Source organism: Sparus aurata, chromosome 16, assembly GCF_900880675.1.
Source record: "Sparus aurata chromosome 16, fSpaAur1.1, whole genome shotgun sequence".
Taxonomy (NCBI): Eukaryota; Metazoa; Chordata; class Actinopteri; order Spariformes; family Sparidae; genus Sparus; species Sparus aurata.
The window spans coordinates 20,985,848-21,009,223 of NC_044202.1; the positions used below are offsets into that span (position 1 = coordinate 20,985,848).

General features: G+C 44.2%; 1 protein-coding gene across 1 annotated transcript in view; it reads left to right on the forward strand.

Annotated features, from left to right (window-relative positions):
- The window catches only part of clmna (calmin a), a 39,296-nt gene extending 17,422 nt beyond the window's left edge, over nt 1–21,874 (forward strand). The window contains exons 2-13 of the mRNA XM_030443718.1: nt 5,569–5,630; nt 8,181–8,276; nt 8,432–8,515; nt 8,605–8,697; nt 11,225–11,421; nt 11,531–11,724; nt 12,031–12,113; nt 12,234–14,465; nt 16,697–16,875; nt 17,389–17,479; nt 17,591–17,643; nt 19,419–21,874. Coding sequence (XP_030299578.1) covers nt 5,569–5,630; nt 8,181–8,276; nt 8,432–8,515; nt 8,605–8,697; nt 11,225–11,421; nt 11,531–11,724; nt 12,031–12,113; nt 12,234–14,465; nt 16,697–16,875; nt 17,389–17,479; nt 17,591–17,643; nt 19,419–19,542 — 3,488 coding nt within the window. The 3' untranslated portion in view covers nt 19,543–21,874. The remainder of the gene's footprint in view (nt 1–5,568; nt 5,631–8,180; nt 8,277–8,431; nt 8,516–8,604; nt 8,698–11,224; nt 11,422–11,530; nt 11,725–12,030; nt 12,114–12,233; nt 14,466–16,696; nt 16,876–17,388; nt 17,480–17,590; nt 17,644–19,418) is intronic.
- The last annotated feature ends 1,502 nt before the right edge of the window (nt 21,875–23,376 follow it).

The following is a 23,376-nucleotide window of genomic DNA, read 5'->3' on the forward strand; positions in this document are numbered from 1 at the left end:
TGATATTTGCTTGCTCCCTGTCTGCCCTCCTCACCACCTGTCTGACAACAGAAAACGTAATGAAAGAGTTGTGGTTCTGACACAACATTCATGCTCCAGGCAAAAGGCTGCTGCAGCATGTGGATCTGGTGTCAGCTGAGCCTCAACCTGTTTGCATGACAAGCAAATCAGTCAGGGCGCTCATCTTAGACAGACTAACTCCGAAATGTATGCAAAGGAGGTAAAGCACAATATCCTGTGTTTATATATGACAGATATGTGCAGCAAATGTTCAGTAGTTGTGAATTATCTATCTATCTATCTATCTATCTATCTATCTATTTTTCTATCTATCTTGTCATTGTCTCATCTTTGTCACAGAAAGTTTAACAAATGTGTTTTATTATGATTTTCATAAACAAATAAAAGTATAGTTTGTGAAGGCCTTGGGATGTTAGAGCCTGATTATAATCTCATTTTAAAACAAAAACTGTGTTTTGTCAACTTTCTTTGGATTGGGATAAACCACCACCCGCCCATCTGGTCTGACCAGTAGAATACAACATGTTTTTGCTTCCGTGTTGTTTTCGCAATGCTTGAAATAAAATCGTGTTCATATGTAAAGTGACTATCATAATTACTTCAGTAAAACGCTGGTTTCTAGCAATGATTTCACTATGTAAAGGTCAGTGGAATTGTTCCTAGAAACACAATCCAGTCGTCCCTATTTATCCCAGAAGGCTGGGCTCTGTTCCCAGGCCCCGCCCCTTGTCACAGGGCCAAGTCTTGGCTTGTTCCCAGCTATGAAAAGTGGATGCTGAATGAGTGAAAAAGGCTTGATGGTAGTCGTGATGGTGAGGGGAGCCCCATTAATACATTGGACTCGGTACTCACACAAAGGCCCGGGGCAGCCCTGCACACAGACACAGTGTGATTAATGGAGAGGACTCTGTTGTGTTTGAACCTCCACAGTCTGTGGCTACGAGCCAGACCAGACTGCAGAGCTCGCCGGTTTCAAGACCTCATCACTAAATCCTTGTTTAACGCAACCTTTACAACATCCCTGTGAACCGAAGTCACACCCACACAACACTACGGACACAGTTTGATTAAGGATGCACAAGATATCATATCATGGCAATAAACGATTGGCCAAATAATGGGAAATTTACTTTGTGGGCTGGAAGGAGAAGGAGAAGAGAAATGAGAAGGGGAAGAAAAGAGATTAGAAGAAGAAGGAAAGGAAGGGGAATAAGAGGAATAAGTAGACAGAGAGGGTGAATAAGAAGAATTACCTAAGCATGTATATATATTATACATGCTTAGGTAAAAAAAATAATACATATACTTAGGCTGTATCCCATTTCACCCCTTGGCCCTACCCCTCCGTTTTGCGCGTTCACGTGTAGGGGTAGGGGTGTCCCAATTCCTGTTAGGACGGAGGGTTAGGGGGAAGTGGTAGGGCTATATACCCCTTCAAACGGAGATTTTCCAGAGGCACACTCCAAACGGAGGGCTATGACAGATTTCCCAGAATGCACTGCGAATCACCGGCAAGATGGCTGCTACCGCGAAAGAAGTTCACAAATGTTAGTATTTTCTCCATTAATAAAGTTTTAAAATTTACAAAAACCGTTGTATTGTCTAGTTTAACGTTATTTCAATGTGTAATGGTCAATGGGAAGGGGTAGGGGCAGAGAAGAGAAATGGGATTGGGCCTTAGTCTCCACTGGTCACACCAAACTAACAAGGACAGGTGTCGTTAGGACTCATGTTGCTGTGTTGCGTCTTTTCTTCCGTATATCCAGCGTCAACACAAAGATGATCACCGATCCACTGCAGCACACACAGCCACTTTATTTGTTCTGTCATTTTCCACATTACCTTAATAACACCTGTTTTGGGAGTAGTTATGTAATCTGTCACCCTGAGAGAACACCTAGCGTCAGACCGGTGAACTCAAACTTTCCACAACTTTTACAGAAGCCCCATTATGTGCAGTAACAGTGATGTCACCTCATGTCATATTTCCAGGTATATAGTCCAAAAGCGGAGCTCTGGTTCGTGTTAGGGAAGGACTGCTGAGAGCGTGGATCTGACGTCAGCACAGGCTTCAGAGTGTTTGACACTTTTATGAAAGATTAGCTCACAGTATCCGGACTGGCTCACACACGGCAGAGGTTTCGTATGAATGTGTGTATTGTTAGCTCCGCTCATTTATTTTATGGAAGTGGCCAAGAGAGTCACTTTAATGTAGTCGCTCCACTGCTGGTTGCCTGTGCTCGCTGTTGTAGCCATAACTCATTTTCGTAACACACTGTGCTCTCTCCACAGATTGCACTGTATGGTACCTAAACTCAGGTGTCCTGTCAGAACCAGGATCAGTTTTACAATTATGTACACGTACACTGAACCGAGACAGAAGCCATCATTTAACTGCTGTATTATAGACAGTGCATGAAATAAATGTGCAAATACATCTTTATGAAACACAACAAGAAACAACCACATAGTGTTTGTTGTAGCATTTGAAAAGGACTAAGTGGGTTCGAAGCAGCTGAAGAGGCTGGTGGGTTCAGGAAATGACATCACTTTACTGTAATGACACATCACAATATAACCCTAACCAAAACACTCTTGTTTACAATGTAATATCAATATATTGCACAGCCCTAAAAGCCAATATTAAATCCTCGTTTCAAATCTGATTCCTTCCCGTATTAAATCTAATCAGCCGCAGCTATCCATGTTTGTAAGTAACTGAAGTGAAAGTAACTAAAAGTCACAGATATTCAGTTGACTTACTGTTTGTTGTCTCAGACGAGAGAAACACAGTTTAAGCTTATAGATTTGACTCATTGATCCAAATACTGGAGGTCCTGGTGCACAACCATGATGTTGATCAGCCTCGTATACTGAATGTTCATTCAGGCTTAGATTTAGTTTGAGGACGTTCTCTTTAAATTGATCTGATGCATAAACTTTGCTCAGAGTCGCCACTCTGTTGCTGCCGGTTAACTACAGAAGTACAGATGCCGCGTTCATGTCACCTCAGAGAAATGTCTTCATCACTTTCAGCTTGTCAATCCAATAAATCCAATTTGTTCACATCAGTAAGACTTTTCTGAACGCTCCAAATATCTCTCACACTGAATTATACATAGTGGAGCAATGTGGAGGAATCAGCACCATCTGATATCTCTGTGTTGGTGTCGCCTCAGAACCATTAGTGGAACTGACTGGTCACGTCATTGTCCTGTCACAGCTCAGACAGCAGCCTGTCGCTGCAACAGGTGACAGGCACTGCAGACTCGATGATTTCTACGCGGCTCTTCTTGCTGTTTAAAAAAGTTTAATGAAAGCGTTTTTAAAGTTGGAGTTGAGCAAAGCTACGAGGTATTGTGCCAACTGGGAACCAAATGCAAAATGGAGCCGGCGTTTTAGAACCCAACCCAGATAAGGAGTGTTTGTAGTGTTGGTTGTTTCTTCAGAAAGTGCCCCTCATTTATTCCCCATAATGCTCTGCTCCCCTCGGGCTGTCTCTCACTTCTTCCCCATCAACTCCTCTTCTTGTCATCCTCGTCCTCCTCTCATCTCCCCCTCCCCTCCCCTCCCCTCCCCTCTCCTCCTCCTCCTCCTCCACCTCCCTGTGTCTGCTCTGAAAAAGGATTCATGCTTTTAAGCCTCAGCTACGCCTCCTGAATACCAACCCACCTCCTGCAGAACACTGGAGGAAGCCCTCTGCGTCCTGAGGCGTCTCCCTGTCAGCATGCACCCGACAGGATAGACTAACACCTCCTTCACCCTGATCCGTGTTTCCTGCTGTGACACCGGGCCGTCCCCTCCATCAGGGCTCAGTGAAGCAGTCATGCCTCCACTGGAGGAAAAACAATCAATACCATCCCATCAGCCCAGCTCTCATCACGCTTGATGTGTATGTAGAGTTAGCCCCGTGCCTCCAGCGAGCCATGCTGGACATAAAGATGAATAACAGCTGACTGCTGCCATGGTAACCCCTCCAGAGGTCCCCCCCCCCCCCCCCCCCCCCCCCTCTGTAGATACCCCCCTCCCCCCAGTAAGTCTCAGTCAGTGTTCTGGTGCAGCAGAGTCATTCAGGACTGCAGTCCCCCTCCCAGTACAGAAACAATACATCAAGATGTTCAGACCTGAAACCTGAACGACTCACAAACAACACGCTTGCACTAATACGACGCCGTGTCGGCTCAGCTGAGTACAATGGCGTCCTAACTTCCTCCACTGTGGCCGGCTCTCATGCGGGTCCATGAGTCTGACTGCAGCAGCTCTGTGAAGCTGCCGCCACTTTAACATGTTCACATCTGGTCTCACGCAGCAGCCGGATAAATATATAAAGACGTATGAATATACAATATTAATATGGCATTTTCAGTGTAAATGTTTAACGTTGTTGAAAAGCTCTGCAAAATTAATCCGGCGTGTAAACACGCATGTAACATATATGTTTAATGTAACGAGGGAATACATTAGATTTAATAAACAGATTTTTTGTAATAATATGCTTGTCGTTAATAAATAAGACAGCAACATTTTATAAAACTGTAGCGTCAAATCTTTGGGTCGTCAGGTGATACTGAGTCATTTTCCACATGTAGAAACTCATGATGTCGCAATGTGGATAATGTTTTGGTGCATGATGTCATAACGACTGATGATGTAATAATCTGCTTATATTGTAATAAGAGTTGAGTAAATAATTTTCTCTGCGTAACGTGACAGATATTACATTTAATTTGATCTATTATTATGGTCTGCTTCAAAATACAGTTATACCACCAGCTCCAGTGTGTATCAGTACTCTGACTGTCATCTAAATCTATACAAACGTCTGGACCGGCCACCAGGCTGCAGCAGTTCAACTCAACTGGACTTCTTGTTTTTGTCCTGCAGTTGATTATTAGCCTCACTACACATGGACTAGTGAACTGCAGTACATCCAGGCAACTGCAAGTCACACTCGTTTAACACACGCACACGCGCACACACACACACACACACACAGATGCCATAGTCATCACCAGCATTAATAATGATACATCTGTGACGTACCATTAAGAACTGTCAAGCTGTACAGTAACATCATACTCAGTGGTACATGCAGTCTGATAACTTCACATGATTCCTGTCATAATTGTCCAACTAGCTAGAATATGTGGAAACACCTGTGTGAGTGTTCAGGCCTCATTAGTGTACAGCAGAAAGCTTAAAGTGTGGAGATTATTAAGATTATTAGAGATTATTATTAACAAATCCAATCAAGTGCATCCTGTTGAAAATATCAAGTCACTGTTTACACGTCTTATTCCTTTAATTATCCTCACAGTCCTCATTAATGCTTCTGTGGGGATCTGTGAGAGATGGTTAGATAACTCTGTGTGTGTGTGTGTGTGTGTGTGTGTGTGTGTGTGTGTGTGTGTGTGTGTGTGTGTGAGTGGGTGATGAGCCTCTGGCGGGAGGTGATTCATGCTCCCTGTCTTCGTCTCCTTCGCTCTCTCATGTGCGCTGGCTCTGCGCTTCACGTTGACATCTTTTTCTTCTCCCTGTGTGTTGCAGTGGAAAGAGAAGTGGTTCAGAAGAGGACCTTCACCCGATGGATGAACCTACATTTGGAGAAGGTTTGTGACTGCAGGAGCACACGGAGAGGAGAAACACTAATTACGCTCTCTGCACACTGACTGATGACAGAGCTGCTCGCAGGCTTTTCATTTACTACCTGGGTGGAACAAGACAGTTTCTTTTTCTTTTATTGCCACTCCACCCTGAAACCCAGGCTCGCTCCATCTTCACCACAGACTGTGTCACGATGCTGAGATTCCTCCACGGGCTCACTGTATGTGTTAGCGCTGCAGCCGAGACGCGTGCTGTACGTAAACCGCTGAGGTCGCTCCTTCCTGCTCTTTGAATTATACATGTGGTTTGCGCGGAGCCGCCTGTGTGCTGCATTAAAGTTTTATTAGGCTGTAAAGTGTTAATCTGAGACAACAGTGACAGAGTTACAGGTCTGAAGAACCCAAGGTGGTCGTTGTGCTCGCCACGCCACCCAGCTAGCTGCTGAATGTGAACAATGGCTGAGTGGAGGAGGGCCTCTTTCTCTGCTGCCTGGGGCTTTGGGCCAAATGCGGGAGAAATGCTCTGAGGTAGCCAATGACGATCCAGTCAGTGAATGGGGCGGCGGACTAGGGACGTATGGAGGCCCAGAGGGGACACATAAATGCATAGTTAGAAATAAATAGTCATCAGATAATTCTATTTAGATGTAATGTAGTAGTGAGGTTTTAACTTTCACAGTTTGACCTCTCATAGGCTTCCATGGTCATTTTAAATACTTTTAAAATAATAACATAAGCACAAAGAAGTGTCACAGCATCCCGTGAATACAAGGTGCTTTTTGATGTAAATATTACATTTGTGCAGCAAAAGGGACAGAAGTTGATGGACAGGATAACAACAGTGTAAGAGCTTTCACAGTAATCACCTTCATGGTTGATTAATCTGCTGCTTTTTTTAACAGAAATAATCCATTCATTGGTCCATCTATAAAATATCATTATACAGTCCAACCTGATGTCTTTATTTTTATCCAACAAACGATCCAGAGGCAGAAAATCCTCTCAGCAGAAACACTGGAACCAGAGAATATTTCATGCTTTGGCCTGAAAACTGATTAAAACGGTCGATCACTTTCCCTCATGTGCCGTCCTGATTGGCTGTTCATACTGAATGACCGCACATTGACAAAAACAAGCTCTCCCCGCCTGCTGTAGTTACAGTACACCTGTACCTGCAGACGCAGTGAGCTCCGGCAGAGCTGTTCACGCTGACACTGTACTGTGTTTCTGTGGCGTTTCACTCCTGAGCCCGTCTGTCCCCGCTGGGTTCAGTCCCAGCCAGGGGTGAGTCAGTGCGAGCTGCGAGTCTGAGCGTCTGATCCAATCTTTTGTTTTCTCTCGCACAATGAGCCTCTCTTGTCTTACTCACTGCCTGGCCCTGCTTCAAATCTCTGACCCACTAATTGACAATCATACATTTGTCTTGTGTTATCTTGGAAAGTTCCAGTCACTTTACCCCCCACCTCCCCTCCACTGTTCAACCCTTCACCACGTCCAGACACGTTCACAGAGGTCTGACTTAGTCACGGCTCGTTGTGAAAACAGACTACCGGTTGGCTGAGGCATGTTGAGATACATATGAGTAGTTTACTCTTGCGGCAACTGTTGGTGTATTTGATTACATTAATTTTTCACAGCGTGAACGTCACAACTTATGTCCTCATTGTGACTGACAGCATACAGAAATGGCTTTATTTTTAATTAGTTTCGTGACAGACAGGTGCTGATAGGAGAGCTGTGGAGTGACTTGTGAGGTGTTGAATCTCGGCTCCAGGGTGTGTTTCGACAGAGACGTGGTCACAGTGTTGATTGTAGCACTGTGCACGTTTGTTATCTTTGGAACAGATCGCTGGAAATGATGGCGGCCCTGATAGTCAAAACACGACAGCATGTCAGAAAACACAATAGCATTTCAGAACCCAGAAATGGTCAAACACACTTTGTGGCTGGACAAAACCTAAGTCCCTGGTGAAAGTTCAGTGTCACTGCTGAAATGTTGCGTGTTCTGAAACGTCTTGTCTTTTGGCCCTCGTGGCTGCCGTAATAAATACAATATTTTTCCCACATTTTCTCAGTTTGGGACACAACAGCCTATTTTCATACCCCTCATAAGCCCAATACCCTATCATGATCTACTGCTGCTGACAGTTCTGACGTTTTTAGAGGACAGGGCACCTGAGAGTCCAAAGCTGAAGCAGCTAGCTAGCTTATTAGCTGCGAGTCTGTACCCGCGTCACTGTGCCACAAATGAGGCAGAAAGTTACAAACAGAAAAATCGATATAAATGTCTGTGTCATTTACATTATCACTGTCGATTAAACTGCCCAAAAATGTTTTCTGTTTTATTATCATGTATTACAAAGAAAAGTATTGAATTCTTCCAGTCAGGAGCTGAGAACAATATATATGTGACACTTAACGGAACAAAAGAGATCAAGTCAAATTGGTTGCTAATTGGCTAAACTTTTAGTTGATTGTGTAGTGGCTGACCTAATCATTGCTGCTCTACTTCTCACCTCTCACCTGTCCTCTCTCTTTCTCTCCCTCCACTTTCAGTGTGACCCACCGATTGAGGTTCATGACCTTTTCCGAGACATACAGGACGGACACATCCTCATGGCCCTGCTGGAGGAGCTCTCTGGCTGCAAGCTGGTCAGACCCCGACACTTTGGTTTTAGTGCCACAAAATATCACACATGTAACTGTATAGCAATAATCACAATAGTGGCTCCTTTGGCAGTGCTGGTGGTAGCAGATGCAATTGATAATTTTTATACTAACACCTTTTCAATCTGAATCATTTTCAGCTTCACGGGTTCAAAAAGTCCTCCCATCGTATTTTCAGACTCAACAACATCGCCAAGGTCCTCTCTTTCCTGGAGGAGAGAAACGTGAGTACCAGAGCAAGTCGCTTAGAGACACGCCCACCTGCTGCCTGTTGACTGGCTGAACTGTTCACAAAACAAATGTGTCGCCTCAGGTGAAGCTGGTCAGTATCGATGCAGCTGATGTTGCTGATGGAAACTCCTCCATCATCCTGGGACTCATCTGGAACATCATCCTCTTCTTTCAGGTAATCTGCTTCACCCCTGTTTTATCGATGCTCTAATTTGATACCTTATCGTCCACTCTCATCTGTACTCTAAGCTTCTATCTCCCCTCCATTTCCCTCTGCTCCTTTTTTCACTCAAAACGAGGTCAAGTGTAAGAATAAAGTGTCTACTTCACAGTCTGTGGATTTTCCATTCACAAAAGCCCATCAAAGTGCAGCTCGCTGAGTAGTTTATGTAATCCGCACTGCGGTTCAATGCTTTGGACAGACACCATGAGGAAACAATTATCTCTGCAGTTCACACAGACTGTCCTCTCATTCTGCAGGCTTTCCACTGTCTGAAACTGTCTACACTGCCTGGTCTGACCCGAGGATAAATACTGATAATGAGAAAGATAGACTGAGCGTCTGTCACGGCCTTTTACAGACGTTGTCTTTAATTTACTCAGATCTACTGATGGCTAACATCGCCAAAGTGTCTGATAAAATGAAACCATGCCAGTCAGAACTAACCTACAAGTAACAGCTACTGTAAGCCTCTATCACTTAACCCCAACAGTTCAGTTTCCCAAGTTTCACTTCAGCTCTGCCACGTACGCTGTCAGCTGCAAAAGTGATTGCTTGTATATTTATTATGAACAAATAAATATATGGTGCTAAAGATAGACCTTGGGAGCAGTAGCTTCCACTTACCACACTGGCTTATCTCTCGTCATTCTTTCTTTTTATGTTTTTCCACGATACCTGCATGTAGGCCTGTATTCTGGTTCAAGCCAGTATCCGACAGTAAAACGTACTCTTACCAAAGGAACGACCCCATTCATTTCAAGTAGACGATGGAAAGTCACTTACTTACATGGCTATTGCATCTGTTAAGGTTTCTTTGTTGCGGTACATTATCATTGATCCCACTGGTTTTCTTGCCTACCTTACTTTTACTTGGTCACCTTGGTTGGTTACAGGCTCTATTCTTGTCTTAAACTGTTAAATCAAGGTGTAGCTCTGGTTACCCCTGTTTTTCTTTCAGTTCTAATACAGTGCATTGTGAGCTGGTGTTTCCCCATTAAACATAGCAACCTCTTTTGGCTCCTTCCAGTCTGCTGCTGCTCTTCTCACTGTCTCTCAGTGTCTCTGGGCTTGGCAGAGTGGACAGGCCAGGTGTCTGCAGGGCTGAAGGGCTGCCCTTACGGCTGGTTCACTATGAATCCAGAGATACTGCAGCGCTGACAGCTAAAGTGGTCGATGTGTTTACCGGGGAAACTACTGCTCACAATCTGCTTTATCAGCTCCACTCAAGGCCTTATTGATTTACAAACCAACCACAAGAAAAACACAGACACAACCTATTAATACCAGGCAACCATTGAACACACAGTTGGAAAATAACATGTAAGCTAGCTAATTCTTATGTAATTAGTGGTGTGATTAAACAGTAAATCCATCCCCCAGTTGTCTGACGACATCTGTCAGTTTTTTCGATTGGAAGAAGACCCCAACCAGCTGAACTCCACCCCCTTTCTTGCCTTCTCCTGTTGAAAAACTTTTAGGAGATCTTTGGGATGGAGTAACAGGACTCCAAAGCTATCAAGGCTTTTGTCATATGAAAACAATAGATACAAGCCAATTAGATGTGGACTGGGGTGCGTCTTACAAGAAAATAATCTATAATAACCTGGCTGTCACGTGGGTATTGCTTAGTTGCAATGTTTTCCTGTGGTTAGTCCATGCTGGGCTGACCACTACGGGATGATGAATTTGTAATCAAATAATAGTTTGATAAAGAGAGAAGTATTACAGTCAGTGCTTTGATATTGCATAAATGTACAAGAATAAAAGAGGGTCTTGCTTCCCCTTGCATCATCTGAACGTTTTTTCCCCTCTGTAAATGTGTAAATGTGCTTTAAGCATGTTAAGATTCCAGATTCTAACCTGTTAGGACTCGACCAATTAATGTGTAATGTTGCATGATAACATATGCAAGAAGTTGCTGATTATTTTTTTTTTCAGTTAGCTGGCTTGTGATACCCAATCCCAATTTGTTAGACCAACTTCCAAATATAACTTTGTAGTCTTAAAGTCTGGCATTTTCAAGAGTTATGTTCTCAGACTGCAGAAATGCGGTTTCGGTGCCACAGAAGGCGTTGCAGTGGTCCTGCTTTGACTGGCTGAGCAGCACTGATCTTTATGAATTAACTAATTGTAGGTGTAAACATTCCCCTTTAATTCCTTCTCTAAGAAGAATGACTCCGCTCTGAAAAGATCCTCTCAGTATTTTGATGGCTGTGAACTTGACTTGGCCTTTCATCTGTTAGTAGTCTTTTCAAGGAATTTCTAGCAACAACAATGATACTTTATACCTGTCCAGGGTCAGCCTCACACCTACCAAGCAAGTTTTTAGTTGCTGATTTTTAAAATTATTTTATTCAGCAAGAGGTTTTTTACGCTGACACTTAATCTGCTGAAGAGACGCGGATGAATTTGATACTCAGCAGCTGAACTGACCGTCAAAACAGTCGACTAAAGGGGAATTTAATCCAACTCTTTCCAGATTAAGGAGCTGACCGGGAACATCAGGAGTCAGTTCCCCTCCACCTCCAGCCTGTCGTCCATCCCCACCAGCTCCGACTCCGACACGTCCTTATGCAGCACGCCATCTGAAGAGAGACAGTCAGCATCCACGGCCATGCGAGAACATGGCAAGGCCATCAAGAAACTGCTGCAGTGGGTACAGAAGCGAACACGCAAGTGAGTGTGGTCTGCCATTTTCAATAAAGATTGTTCTTAGAAGTGTGAAAAACGTAACAATTTCTGATTTCTGACCCTGTCGACTGAATTATGTCCCATCATCCTGTAGGTTTGGTGTGGCAGTGCAGGACTTTGGGAAGAGCTGGACGAGTGGTCTGGCCTTCTTGGCTGTCATTAAGTCCATTGACTCTAGCCTTGTGGACATGAGGAAGGCATTGCTTAGGACAGCCAGAGAGAATCTAGAGGACGCCTTCAGGATAGCCCATTACAGCCTGGGTATCCCACGCCTCCTGGAGCCTGAAGGTAACAAGGAAATAGCTATCTTTGTATAAATCTGGTTCCTGTTTACATTGAACTGCAACACCATGCTGAACCAAGTTTACACTGTATTTTCCTAACTGAGCTAATTTCCCATGAGCTAATTAGCTAACAATGGCTGGGTACAGCAAAGAGCACTTTTAATATGTTTTTCAGCCATGGGACCTCCATGTAAAATTGCCAGCACTTTTTCATAATAAAGTGGAAATTATAACTGTTAGAAGGAGGCTGTATTGACTGGGGAGGCTGTATGTGAAATGCCAACGTGTTCATTGTTTTTTGCCTGGACAGATGTGGCTATCAACCCACCAGATGAGCAATCAATCATGACATATGTGTCGCAGTTCCTGGAGCACTTCCCAGGCTTTGAGGAGGTAGGAGTCCCTTCTTACGTCGCATGGATGATATGTGTTTGACATCAAATTTGGACAAAACGCTAACCTCTGAAAGTGAGCACTGACAGATTTCTACAAACGTCTTTATTTCTCCCTCAGCCGGAGGACCACTGCCAGGTGATTGAAAGAAGCATCTCCATGTGCCGACTCAACTTCCGCGACAGTGACTTGGACTACATGAGGAATGGGGCTAACAGAAGCAGAGTGAGGGAGAGGTCCTATATGTTTCAGAGGGACTCTGCCAAACCTCCACCCAAAATCTTGGTTTCCTCTGTGTCAGAAGACAGAAGCACCATGCCATCTACCTTTAGGCGGACTGCAGCTCGCTCGTGGTCCAGTGAGGACTTCTTGGCAGATTCCCCTCATATGGAGGACACCAGCAACAGTACGGTCGAAAAGCCAGAGGAAACTTCCAGTGAGGTCTTAATCAACTCAACCTCCAACTCCCCGCAACAGTCTTACGCTCACTCACCTACTGGCTCATCAGTGCCTGAGTCCGTCAACACTGAGTCAGTAATTGAAGACTCTGCAATCAGCTCACCAGACTCCTGGGTGGAGAGCGAGTTCGGGGTCACGCCAGAGAAGTTTTGCGAGAGCCGAAGCGACAGCTCTTTGTGTGACAGTGGAACAGCCTGGGATGTGTACCGTGCTACCCCTGTGGAGATCACCGCTCTCGATGAAGGATTTGTCCCATCCACGGAGGACAAAGCCCCTGATGATCGGTCGATCACAGACTCATATATTGATGAAGGGATTTATTCAATGAGCACATTAGAGAGCTTGCAGGAGAGAATTCAAGGGGACTCTGGGGAAAAGGCCAACCTTGAGAAGCACAAGCAGGACGCAGCACTGAAACAGGTACCTGATCATAGCGAAGTAAGTCCACTTCATGAAGGCAAAGCACCCAGAGAGGAAGAACCTTCTTCTGGACTGACTGATGCAGAAGCACTAGCCAACTCTGGTTTTGAAGATCTCCTCAAAACTAAAAATATAACCAACCAGTCCCAACTGGCCTCCAACGCTGACCTACCACCCTCTGACCATTGTGAAGCACTTGTGAAGCAAACCAGTGTTGAACAGAGCACTGGAGAACCTTCAAAGAAAGCTGTGGACTTGAATGCAGATGCTCAAGACCATGCAGGACTAATTAATGGTCAAACTGAAAGTCAGGATGAGAGAAAGAATAAATCTGAGGAAGTTGAATGTCAGAAAACAAAGTCTTCTTCAGCCGAGACAAGAGGGGAGTCAGGAGAGGGGTCAGGGATTTCAGAGGAAAGGGATGTAGGCATTGCAGAAACAGGAGACAAAGCAAGTGAAGGAATTCTAAAAGAATACACAGATACTAAAGAAAGCTCAGAGATATGTGATGCTTCAGCAATCACACATCCAGCCAACCAAGATGGAGCCTCAAGTTTGGACCCAAGCATTGGCATGAATATCCCTCTGATCTCCATTTCCAGTGAGCCAGAGCAGCAGGACGAAGAGGGAACACGTGACCCAGAACGACGAGATCAGGCAGATGCAGCTGGCAGTACGGGAACTGACACAGATGTTAACAGCCCTCAAATTCCAGGTGAATCGAGCTGTTACTCCAGTGACAGTAAAGACAAAAACTCTGTCGACATTCCTTCCAGTCTGGTATCAGAAAGTGCGAAACCAACACCTTCAGAACAAACAAGAGACATTAAAAGTGGACATTTGGATGACACGGATGAACCCAACATCAGCAGATCATCAAACTCAGACATATGTGGGCCAGACACAATAGATACCAGTGATAGAAGTGAAGTCAAACAGGAAGGAGAGCCTCCTCAGCTTGACTCTCAGACAGGTAACACCGAGATGGACTTGACAGCTCAGAACTCTCCTACAGATGTTAAATCTCAACCTGTGAATACTCGGCAAGAAAAAGATCTGACTGATCAACTGGATGGAGGCCAGGTCAGACTGGGTTGCTCCTTTTCTGACAAAGAGACAGCTGCCACGCAGCAGAATAAAGGGGATCCAGTCAATTCAAAAGCAGACGGTACCACAGGTAGTGTGCCCAGAGACGAGGACTTGTTTTACACAGGCTCTGATCGGAATTCTCCCACAGATGATTTAGTCGGTGACCCTGTTGAACCCATGGATCTGTTTTACCCTGACAAAGAGGAGGCCATGTTCACAGAGCCACCTGATACTGAGATGCAGAGTTGGCCATCTGTTTTGAGTGTATCTCCTCTCCAACCAGCACCGACTTCAGAGATGCTGCCAGATAACCAACCGCTCACCCTGCTGGGTGAAGATTTCAGGAATGGACTAGATTCTGTCCAAGAGGAGGACGAGACAAATGTAAGTTTATTCAGCAGTTTGGTCAAGACTGAATTTTCTTTTTTAAAGATATCAGACACGTATTAATACTCGTGCCACTTAAATGTTAAGTTTTGTACAGGTAATCTTAGTCCTCAGAGAATAAGTCTTAATGCCTCTTTTCCTCAAAACACAATTAAGTTGATATCTTTTGGTTTTGGGTGAATATCTCAGCTTCTTCTGAAGTGCTTGCAGTATAATTTGTTACGTAAGTTTACTGTATCTTCCCCACTGAATGAACAAGAGTCACTTTGCTGATTCCCTGACTTTTTAACTAACCCCATCATCAGGTCACAACATCAGTTTATCAACTACTTTGGACAATGACCACATACATTCCCTTCAGTGCTAGGGGCTCTGTACTCAGCTGTACTTTGTATTTAGTGTGAATACGCACATTTTTGCGTGCAAACTCTCCACCAGTTTATTTACATTTTCAATTGCTGTACAGATGTTTGGGGTAAACCCTGCAAACAAAAATGTGTCAGTCAAGAGTTGGAGCTTCCCCATTGGCTGCTGCTCTTTCCAAATGAAAGGTGTGAACAGTACTCTTGCTCTGCATGGCAGTATTCTCTAAAATGGCAGTGGGGTACAAACAGAAAATTCTGTGAAGAAGCAAGAAGTCATAAATTGTAAAAACTATTCAATGCTCTCCACCAACTGAGCTTTTAAGAAGACAAAAGAGGTTAAAGGCAATAAGACCTGAGGTCTCAGCAGGAGGGATGGGAAACTGTGGGATTCTGACACTCAGTATGCATCTCTGAAAAAACGGCCTTTAGCCTACTGTGTGTGTGTGTGTGTGTGTGTGTGTGTGTGTGTGTGTGTGTGTGTGTGTGACTGCCCAAACAGGAACATGAAGCGATGTGACATTTCACACCTCCACAAAATCTCACCTAATGACCAGATGACCTGTTAGAATTCATCACCCACAGTCACACCATCATTCTGTCCACTGATGTTCTTGGAAAGCTTGACGCCTGTCATCAGTGTGATGATGCAAATGTTCCCTGTAATTATGAATTATTGTCTAGAAAAAACTAGATGGACGATTCAGAGACACGGGGACAGTTATCTGAACTCTTGTTCGAGCCATCCAGGGTATTTGTGTGCCTGTTTTACCACGCTCAGATCCCATTCCTTTAAAAAAAAAAAAAAAAAAAATTCACAGCAGGGGTGTCACGATTCTTTGGGAATTTTTTAAATTCATTTACAGCTTTTAAAACTGCTTTTCTCATTTCAATTGATTCAATTTAGAATCAAACTATGACTCCCAGAGTTCAGTCGTAAATGATGCCACACTGTGATAGATGTGGTAAAGTTGTAACTTGTTATTCTTCATCTGGACATGTGAAGACATGTAAAAACATTCTTAAATAAGAGTTTGGTTGAAATGAGATTAGATGCAGAGATGATGTTGATAATATAAAGGAGTCAACTTCTTGCATGTGTCAAGTGTTTCTCGTGTTTTTTCTCCTTATCTTTGCTCTGAACGAGTCCTCAGCATTCTTCAAACACAGTTATGAAGTCACATCTTGTCACAAGCAAACAGTGAACAAGGTAATGACAGGGTAAACAGTGCACACCTTTGGACAGTCATTCCTTGAAGGCAGTCAAGGCGCTGTAAATGGTTGTTCACATGACAACTGACAGAAGAAAAGAGAGCTCAGGAGGGACCTCCATACACCTGACCAGTCACTGTGTAAGTGGGTGTGGTTATCAGACAGTTACAAGTTCTTTCTGAACGCAGATTTTTGGGGTTTAAATCATCCGATAGACATGACGATTACCTCAGACTGGGGCCCAGAGCTGATAGAGAGGGTTGACCTGACAGTGGAACCACAACATTGTTCATAGTGTCCAAAATAGAAAGTTGTGTTGTTCTACGAAACAACTTTAGCTTTCATGGCAATCTGCCCATTAAAAGAAACACTTGTAAACAGTTCTGGTCTGACAGTGTTGGTAAAGGAAAAGGTCAAAACTGATCCATCCTCTGGGGACAAGGACTAAAGTAACAGCAAATGTCATTGTTGTGGACCTCTGGCAATTTGGCCTGTAGTTGCTGAAATGTCTGTGCTGTGGATGTAAGGGACTGACTGATGACCAACACATGATGTACGGACAGACCACTGCATGGCTGCACTGGCTGCCATATTTCCCTCCTGTATGTGATAAGCTGCTAAAAGGTCCCTGTCGTTGTTTTTCACTCTTATTAGATGATCACCAATACCAACCAGGAGACAGACAAAGCATCTGAATCCCAGGAACACTGCCTGTTGCCCGGGGAGAAGACAGGAGGTCTCTGGGGTGGTGATGTTCCGGTAGATGGCAGCGATCTCAGTGAGGCTGAGCAGCAGATCTCAGGCCCTGCCGGGGGAAGCACAGAGCCTGTGAGGTAGGCTTTCTATTCTTAGTCCGCTCCCTGCTGCACTGAGAAACACACTGGACCCTGGAGGAAACCACTGTTATGGCAATGGATGGGACTGCTCTGACCCGGCCTCTCTCAGTTTGCTCCGATATGTCCTTAAATGTACTGAACAGAGTTATCAGTGTAGGCTGGTGATGGGAAATAAGACAGGCCTTATGAGGGTGGAGGGACTGTGGCATGGACAGAAGGAACAGACACCAACGTGGGCAAGTTAATGAATACAAGCCAGCTTGATTCTGTGCATGTTCACAGCAGACTGGTAAGCACAGTTCTTTTAACAAAAATTATTGCATTTAGTTTCTAAGTTTTACCAACGTTTCTGGAACCAGGGTTGTAATATAGAAGAGAAAATGTCTTCCTGAGTACAGTCACATCTCCACTTGTGTCACCGATGAGCTCTTAAACTGCGTGAACTCCATACGTTGATCCTCAGAGTCGCTCTGTGGATGAACCTAAACTCATGAATTTTTCTCTTTTCAGGATTGACACTTTAAGGTCCAGCAGACAAGATGAGAGCCAGATCCCCACAGTCCTCCGGCACAGAAAGGGGCTCCGCTTCACCGAATCCACGGTTGGTTTGACACTCCGTTTCATTTTCTATAGACCTAACTGTTCTCTGGTCAGTACTCTCTCTGATACTGTGTACTGAGTGTTCCCCTGTTTTTTTTTTCCTCATGCACAGGACAATCAGCCTGCAGCGACCAGGAGAGCTGACGATGGAGACTCCAATCTGTGGTGAGAATGTTTCCCTCCTCGCTTTACATTTACATTTACATTTGAGGCATTTAGCGAGCATTGCTTGTCCAAAGCAACTTACAATAGGAAACGTGTGTCACAAGAAAGGAACAACATGTCACCATTGATAGAGTCCACACATGGGTTTATACTTGGTACAGAGGGTTAATAGAAGTCCTGTCATAGATACTGGTTTAGCTTGTGATTCGCAGTTCAGTGGATTTATCGCCACCACAAACGGTGTATTATATGGATGCATGATGTGTGATGTGACCGCGTCATGCTTTTACTATATTCCCCACAGTAACCGTGTTTTCATAGTGTCATTCGGTATCTGTGAAATATACGACGAAGGACCAATGATCAAAACCACACAAACGTCAGTGTCTGAAGCAGAGAAGGGAGAAGTACAACTCACACATCCATACCTCATTCTCACTGTTCGTCTTATCACATCGCTCATGTATTATTTCAACAAATTCTCGACTGCATTTACGACTAATATACAAACAATGATCCCCAGTGTATTTGCCGCCCAATTAAATGGCTAACAATCGCACTTTATTCAGAATCCAGATATCCACCCAGTGTTACCGAATGAATGTGAACACGGAGGTTTTTCATCAGTAGACCAGATAACTGCAGTCAGTCCCTGCCGTTTCATAAGCTATTCTCCTTCATGCTTTGTTAGAGATGTAATCAATCAGAGGCGCTGACAGGAAGAAGTGTTTGTTATAGCGAACCTCTGTAGCAACCACTTCCTGTGGCCTAATGCTCCATTTATATTCAAACACCTGTATCATGAAAGACACACAGAAGGTCTGTGTTGTATCAGTAACAGTAGATGTACAGACCATGTTTAGTTTACTGAAGAAGCCATTTAAAGATCTGTGACATCGCAATGTAAAGTCTGAGCAGCAGGAACGTGTGGGCGGGGCTAGCGGAATAACCCACCCACCTGGTCAGCTGCACGGTTATCAACAGGGTTCAGTTCAGCACCTGGAGCCTGATCAAGTTCTTCCACGACAGCTCTCGCATACGAATGCTACATCAAGTACAAGTTCATCAGTGCTGACTGACAGGTGCGCTTCAGTGTCTTTAAACAGTGAGGGAGGTCCGGCTGTGTGAGACCACTGCGCTCCTCACTCAGGGCCAAGACGCCGATGGGCTGATAACAAAGCTCCTCTGTTATATCATGTCATTTTGCTTATTACATATGAGCTGGTTGGTCAGCAGTTAATGTGTCGGCTGTCCAAACCAAAGTGTACTGAAACTGACATCCGTAGACAGTGATCCAGCAACTGAGACCGGAGGATCAGCATGACGTGACAGCTGAATCCCTACATGTGAGCAGTGACTGATGACCACTTAAAGGCACGATTGTATTAAATATGTCAAGCTGACAGATTTAACATATCTTTACATATGAACTGCTGCATCGGACAGCTGATCAGCTGGGACTGCTGACACTGAGGCTGCTGTGGTCACTCTGGTTCTGTCCTCAGTGTCTAGACTGAAATGACTTTGTCGACTGGATATGACTTGGTGAGTTGCAAACTGCAGACGACCTGGCCCCTTAACTGGGACACAGCACAGGAGGAAACCCGAAATAAACATGAGAATCGATCCCTACGCAACGTGTCACGGCGTCTGTCCTCTGTGACTGATGACTGAGACCTGCTGGCTGCAGGGCTGCTCGCTGTCATCTCCTAATGTTCTGTACCTCGCTGTATTCTGACTCTATTCTGTGTGTGTGTTTGTGTGTGTGTGTGTAGGTGCAGTGACAGCTGGGAGCTGTATCTGCTGCTGCTGCTGTGGCTGCTGCTCTACTGTTGGTGGCTGCTGCCTCAGATGGACCTGAAGACTCTGCCCAGCCTGCTGCTGAACCTCGACCACTGAGACACTCACACACACACACACACACACAGACACACACTGATACGTACACAGCTACAGGAGAATGTAGTCAAATATATACACTTTAACGCACCAACCAACACGTACACAAACATACACAAACACACACACGCAGCTCAACTGCCACTTCTCTTTCCTGTTCATCACACTGACTGTACTCCAGATCCAGTGAAGGCATTTAAAGATGTGTATTTTAAACTACTACAGCTTTTATAGGTTGTTGCTTTTTAGCTTTTGATGTGTCTTGAAGTAACCTGTCTGACGGTGTGTCAGGACCACAAACTGACGTCTGGGACTGAAGGAAAACACTGCATATTCTGAGGAGAGGTCACAATACTATGGAAAGACTAGAGTTATGAAACACTCATAACGCTGTGGGACTAAAATGGCAATTTTACAAGGAAAAGTCATAATGTTTCATGAATAAATGATTAAGAGAAATGAAGTAATGAGAGTTAAAGACTAAAGTTAATAAATCCTAAGAGACTGAAGTTGTGAATGTAGACGTATAAGTCATATTAAAGGTGAAACTCATTACAGTTAAAGGTGCAATTTGTAAGAACTGGCTACCTATTAATTCATACTAAAATGCATCAACTGAGTCACCGCTAACTGCTGCTAACTGTAGCTGCCTTTAGCTCAGTTAGCTGTGCAGCTAGCGGTTCTGACTGGGAGCTTGCACAGGAGCAGTGGACAGACAGGACGAGGCTCACGCTTTGTTTAGCTGCTTCTCTTCACACTCTGTTGGTCGTTTTTAGTATTGAATGTCTTTGACTAAATTTCTTCCGTGTCTCCCCTTTAAGTTGTATTTTCTTGCGATCGAAGTTTATATGAATTTGAGAGTAAAGTTTTCCTGTTGTGAGAGGAAGGTCAGAATGTTACAGAGTCATTTTTAATTAAGAGAACACGTTAAAAAGACCTTTTAGTCTTGACAGGAAGACTTTTCTTGTAAAGTTGACACTTTATTTTCGACATGTTTACCATGATTGTACTCGTTATTACTATTTACTCTAACACATTATGTTTGTTTTTGTGTCACATTACAATATTCCTCAGAATGACCCATAAGAAAGCCGTGTCTTAGAATATGACAGTGTTGTCTGCAGTCTCAGGACAGCAGCCTGATGTTCTGATCCAGATGTGCTCCTGTTATAAAACACTATAGAGGTTTGTGGTTTTATTGCTTTGCAGAGCTGACCTTGTAAGAATATCCACTGTACAGCACACTCTGGTCTGTAGATAAAGACGGGACATACGAGGATGTATGGATGCACAGTTGCCTCTCTGAATAGCCATTTAACCCTGAAGGAGAAGTAGAAGTGCTTCAGGCTTGATGATACAAACTGGAGACAGTGAAGCTGAAGCTGCAGAATGAAAACACGAATATATATGTAAATATATCTGCCATAAGGCTCATGGGCTTATATACCTGTACTAATGCAACCAGAACGAATCAGCCTGACTGAAGGGGACTTTGGATCTGTTGCACTTTAGAAAAGAATTCAAACTGCCAAAGATAGTGTTGAACAGAGAGTGCACGACGCGCCACGAGCCAACAGTGGACGTCTTGTTTTTAGTCTGGACAGCTTCTGTAGTAAAGCCTCAGCCCAGCTCCATCACTATGTTGTACAATAGTCCGGGCAGAACATGTATTTGTAATATTTTATGGCTCATAAGATGTATGAATGGATTTTTAAAGTTTTATGACACAGAAATGTTTAAAAGCGACGGAGCTCTGCTTGTCCGGCCTGCCAGTGGAAAGAGAATGCTTTACATGAAATATCTTTCTATATGTTATTTTTCTGAACCATGTCTGTAGTGAAGCACTCTGACCAGGTGGATCTGATCATTGTTCCACACCAGCCCGCCTGTGGTGACGTGTCTGTTTACTGTTACTGAATATTAATACAGCTCCTCCGGCCTCCGACTGAGGGGCAGCAAAAAAAAAAAAAAAAAAAAGAAGCCATTCATTCCAGTCCAGAACCAACTGGGTCAGCCCGCAGCACAGTGCATCAGTCACATCTCAGGAGTGTGTGTGGATGTGTTTTTGTACTTTACCCTTGTGAGAACTAGAGCTGTGTCCCCAGCTCCACACTGACCCACTGCACAGGTCCAGTTTCTACCGGAACACTTTCAGAACAGACTTCCCGGCTGTCCCACGGTGAACATGGAGCTTCTTCTCTAACTTTAACAGACTTCTTTGCTGCTCAGGTAAACGTCGAGTCTCGCGTTGAAAAGCCTGCGAAGTAGGCTACACAAGTATTATCTGCACATGTACCGGAGATATCTAAAATAAAAAAGTTCATATCTGGCTCTTCCAGTGTTCCCTGTGACTGACTCTAAACACGTACACTTCATCAGATGGTGGCAGGAGCATCGAGGGGTGCAGTTGTCGGCAGGTTTTTACACTTCGTCTGCATGTTTTAACTTTGTTATTTCAATTGAACTACGTGAAATGTTTGAGCCTGAGAGAACGCCTGTGGACATCTGAGACATGAACACAGCAGGAGTTAGCACTGCACTCTTATAATCTCACTCTTTAAATCTTAACCTAAAGAGTATTAACTGCACAACTGAACTATCAAATACATCTTGTGGCATAAAGGGAAGTACAGACAATATACAGTCCTTTCGTGAATGTACTTTCTTACTATGCATTCAGTATGATACGGGGAAATGTAATTTGGTGACATCACAAATATCTCAATTATTTATAAAAGACAGGCCTAAAGGCTTAATGACTTATTCTAACATATATCAGAATATCCTACTTACTCACATTATTTATTAGTATGGCGATGGGACAGAGCTCAGTCGTACTGAAGAGATTCAGCCAGCTGTCACTTCTACCGAGAGCTCCTTCAGGATCCAGTCAGGTAAAGACGGAGACGAGACGAAGCACGAGATGATCACATGTGTCCGTCAGTCAAAGCTCGTCAGGTCAGATCCAAACAATGATTTCATGACGATGACACAGTCATTTTAAAATAATGACTCCTACATTAGTAACCATCGAGAGTTTACAGTCGAGAACAGAATGAGCGTTAGGGTAAGCGACAGGTTAGTGTAGCGTCCTGGCAACTGAGATTAGAATTAGGTTAGGTTTGGGTTAGGGTTCAGTGTTTGGGTTTCAGTTGAGTTGACTTGGTGCTGTGGTTTATTTTAGCATTCATCAAGTTTTAAAGAGTTGGTGTTCAGCGACCAAACCTCCAGAGTTGTTGAAGAGACTGGACATAATATACCTTTAGATCTCATTGTTCACCAGAACACCTACTGAACACACTCAGCGGTATCATGCACAGGTGGATCTAGTCCAGGATGCACTGAGTGAGCTCACCAGCTGGACCTGATGTGCTGTGGTGGTCCCTCAGAGTCGGGACAGGAGCTGAGGAAACGGGGACTTTAAGGTCTTTACAAGGACACAATAGACGGTATGTGTGTGTGTGTGAGTTCCTCCAGTGACCATGGCTGCAGGACCATACCAGCCACCCTCACTCCACCACCACCACCACCACAGACCTACAGGACCGACCCAGCAGGAGCAGAACCGTAAAGTCTTGTAGTTGTTTGATCAGCAGCGGTCAAGTGCAATAAATGACATGTTTTAACCCCTTCGTCTCTCGTTGTGTGTCCTTTGTCTTCACTTACGCTGACAGACCATCAGTGTGTGGATAGTTTAACACACACACATATACACACACACATACACAGGAGGACCTGCTCACTGTGAAGTGAAGACCACACTTCTCATCTGTGGGCTGGACTGTCCTCCCATTGCAGGCCTTTATAGTGAAGAAGATGTGGAGTGATTGTTTA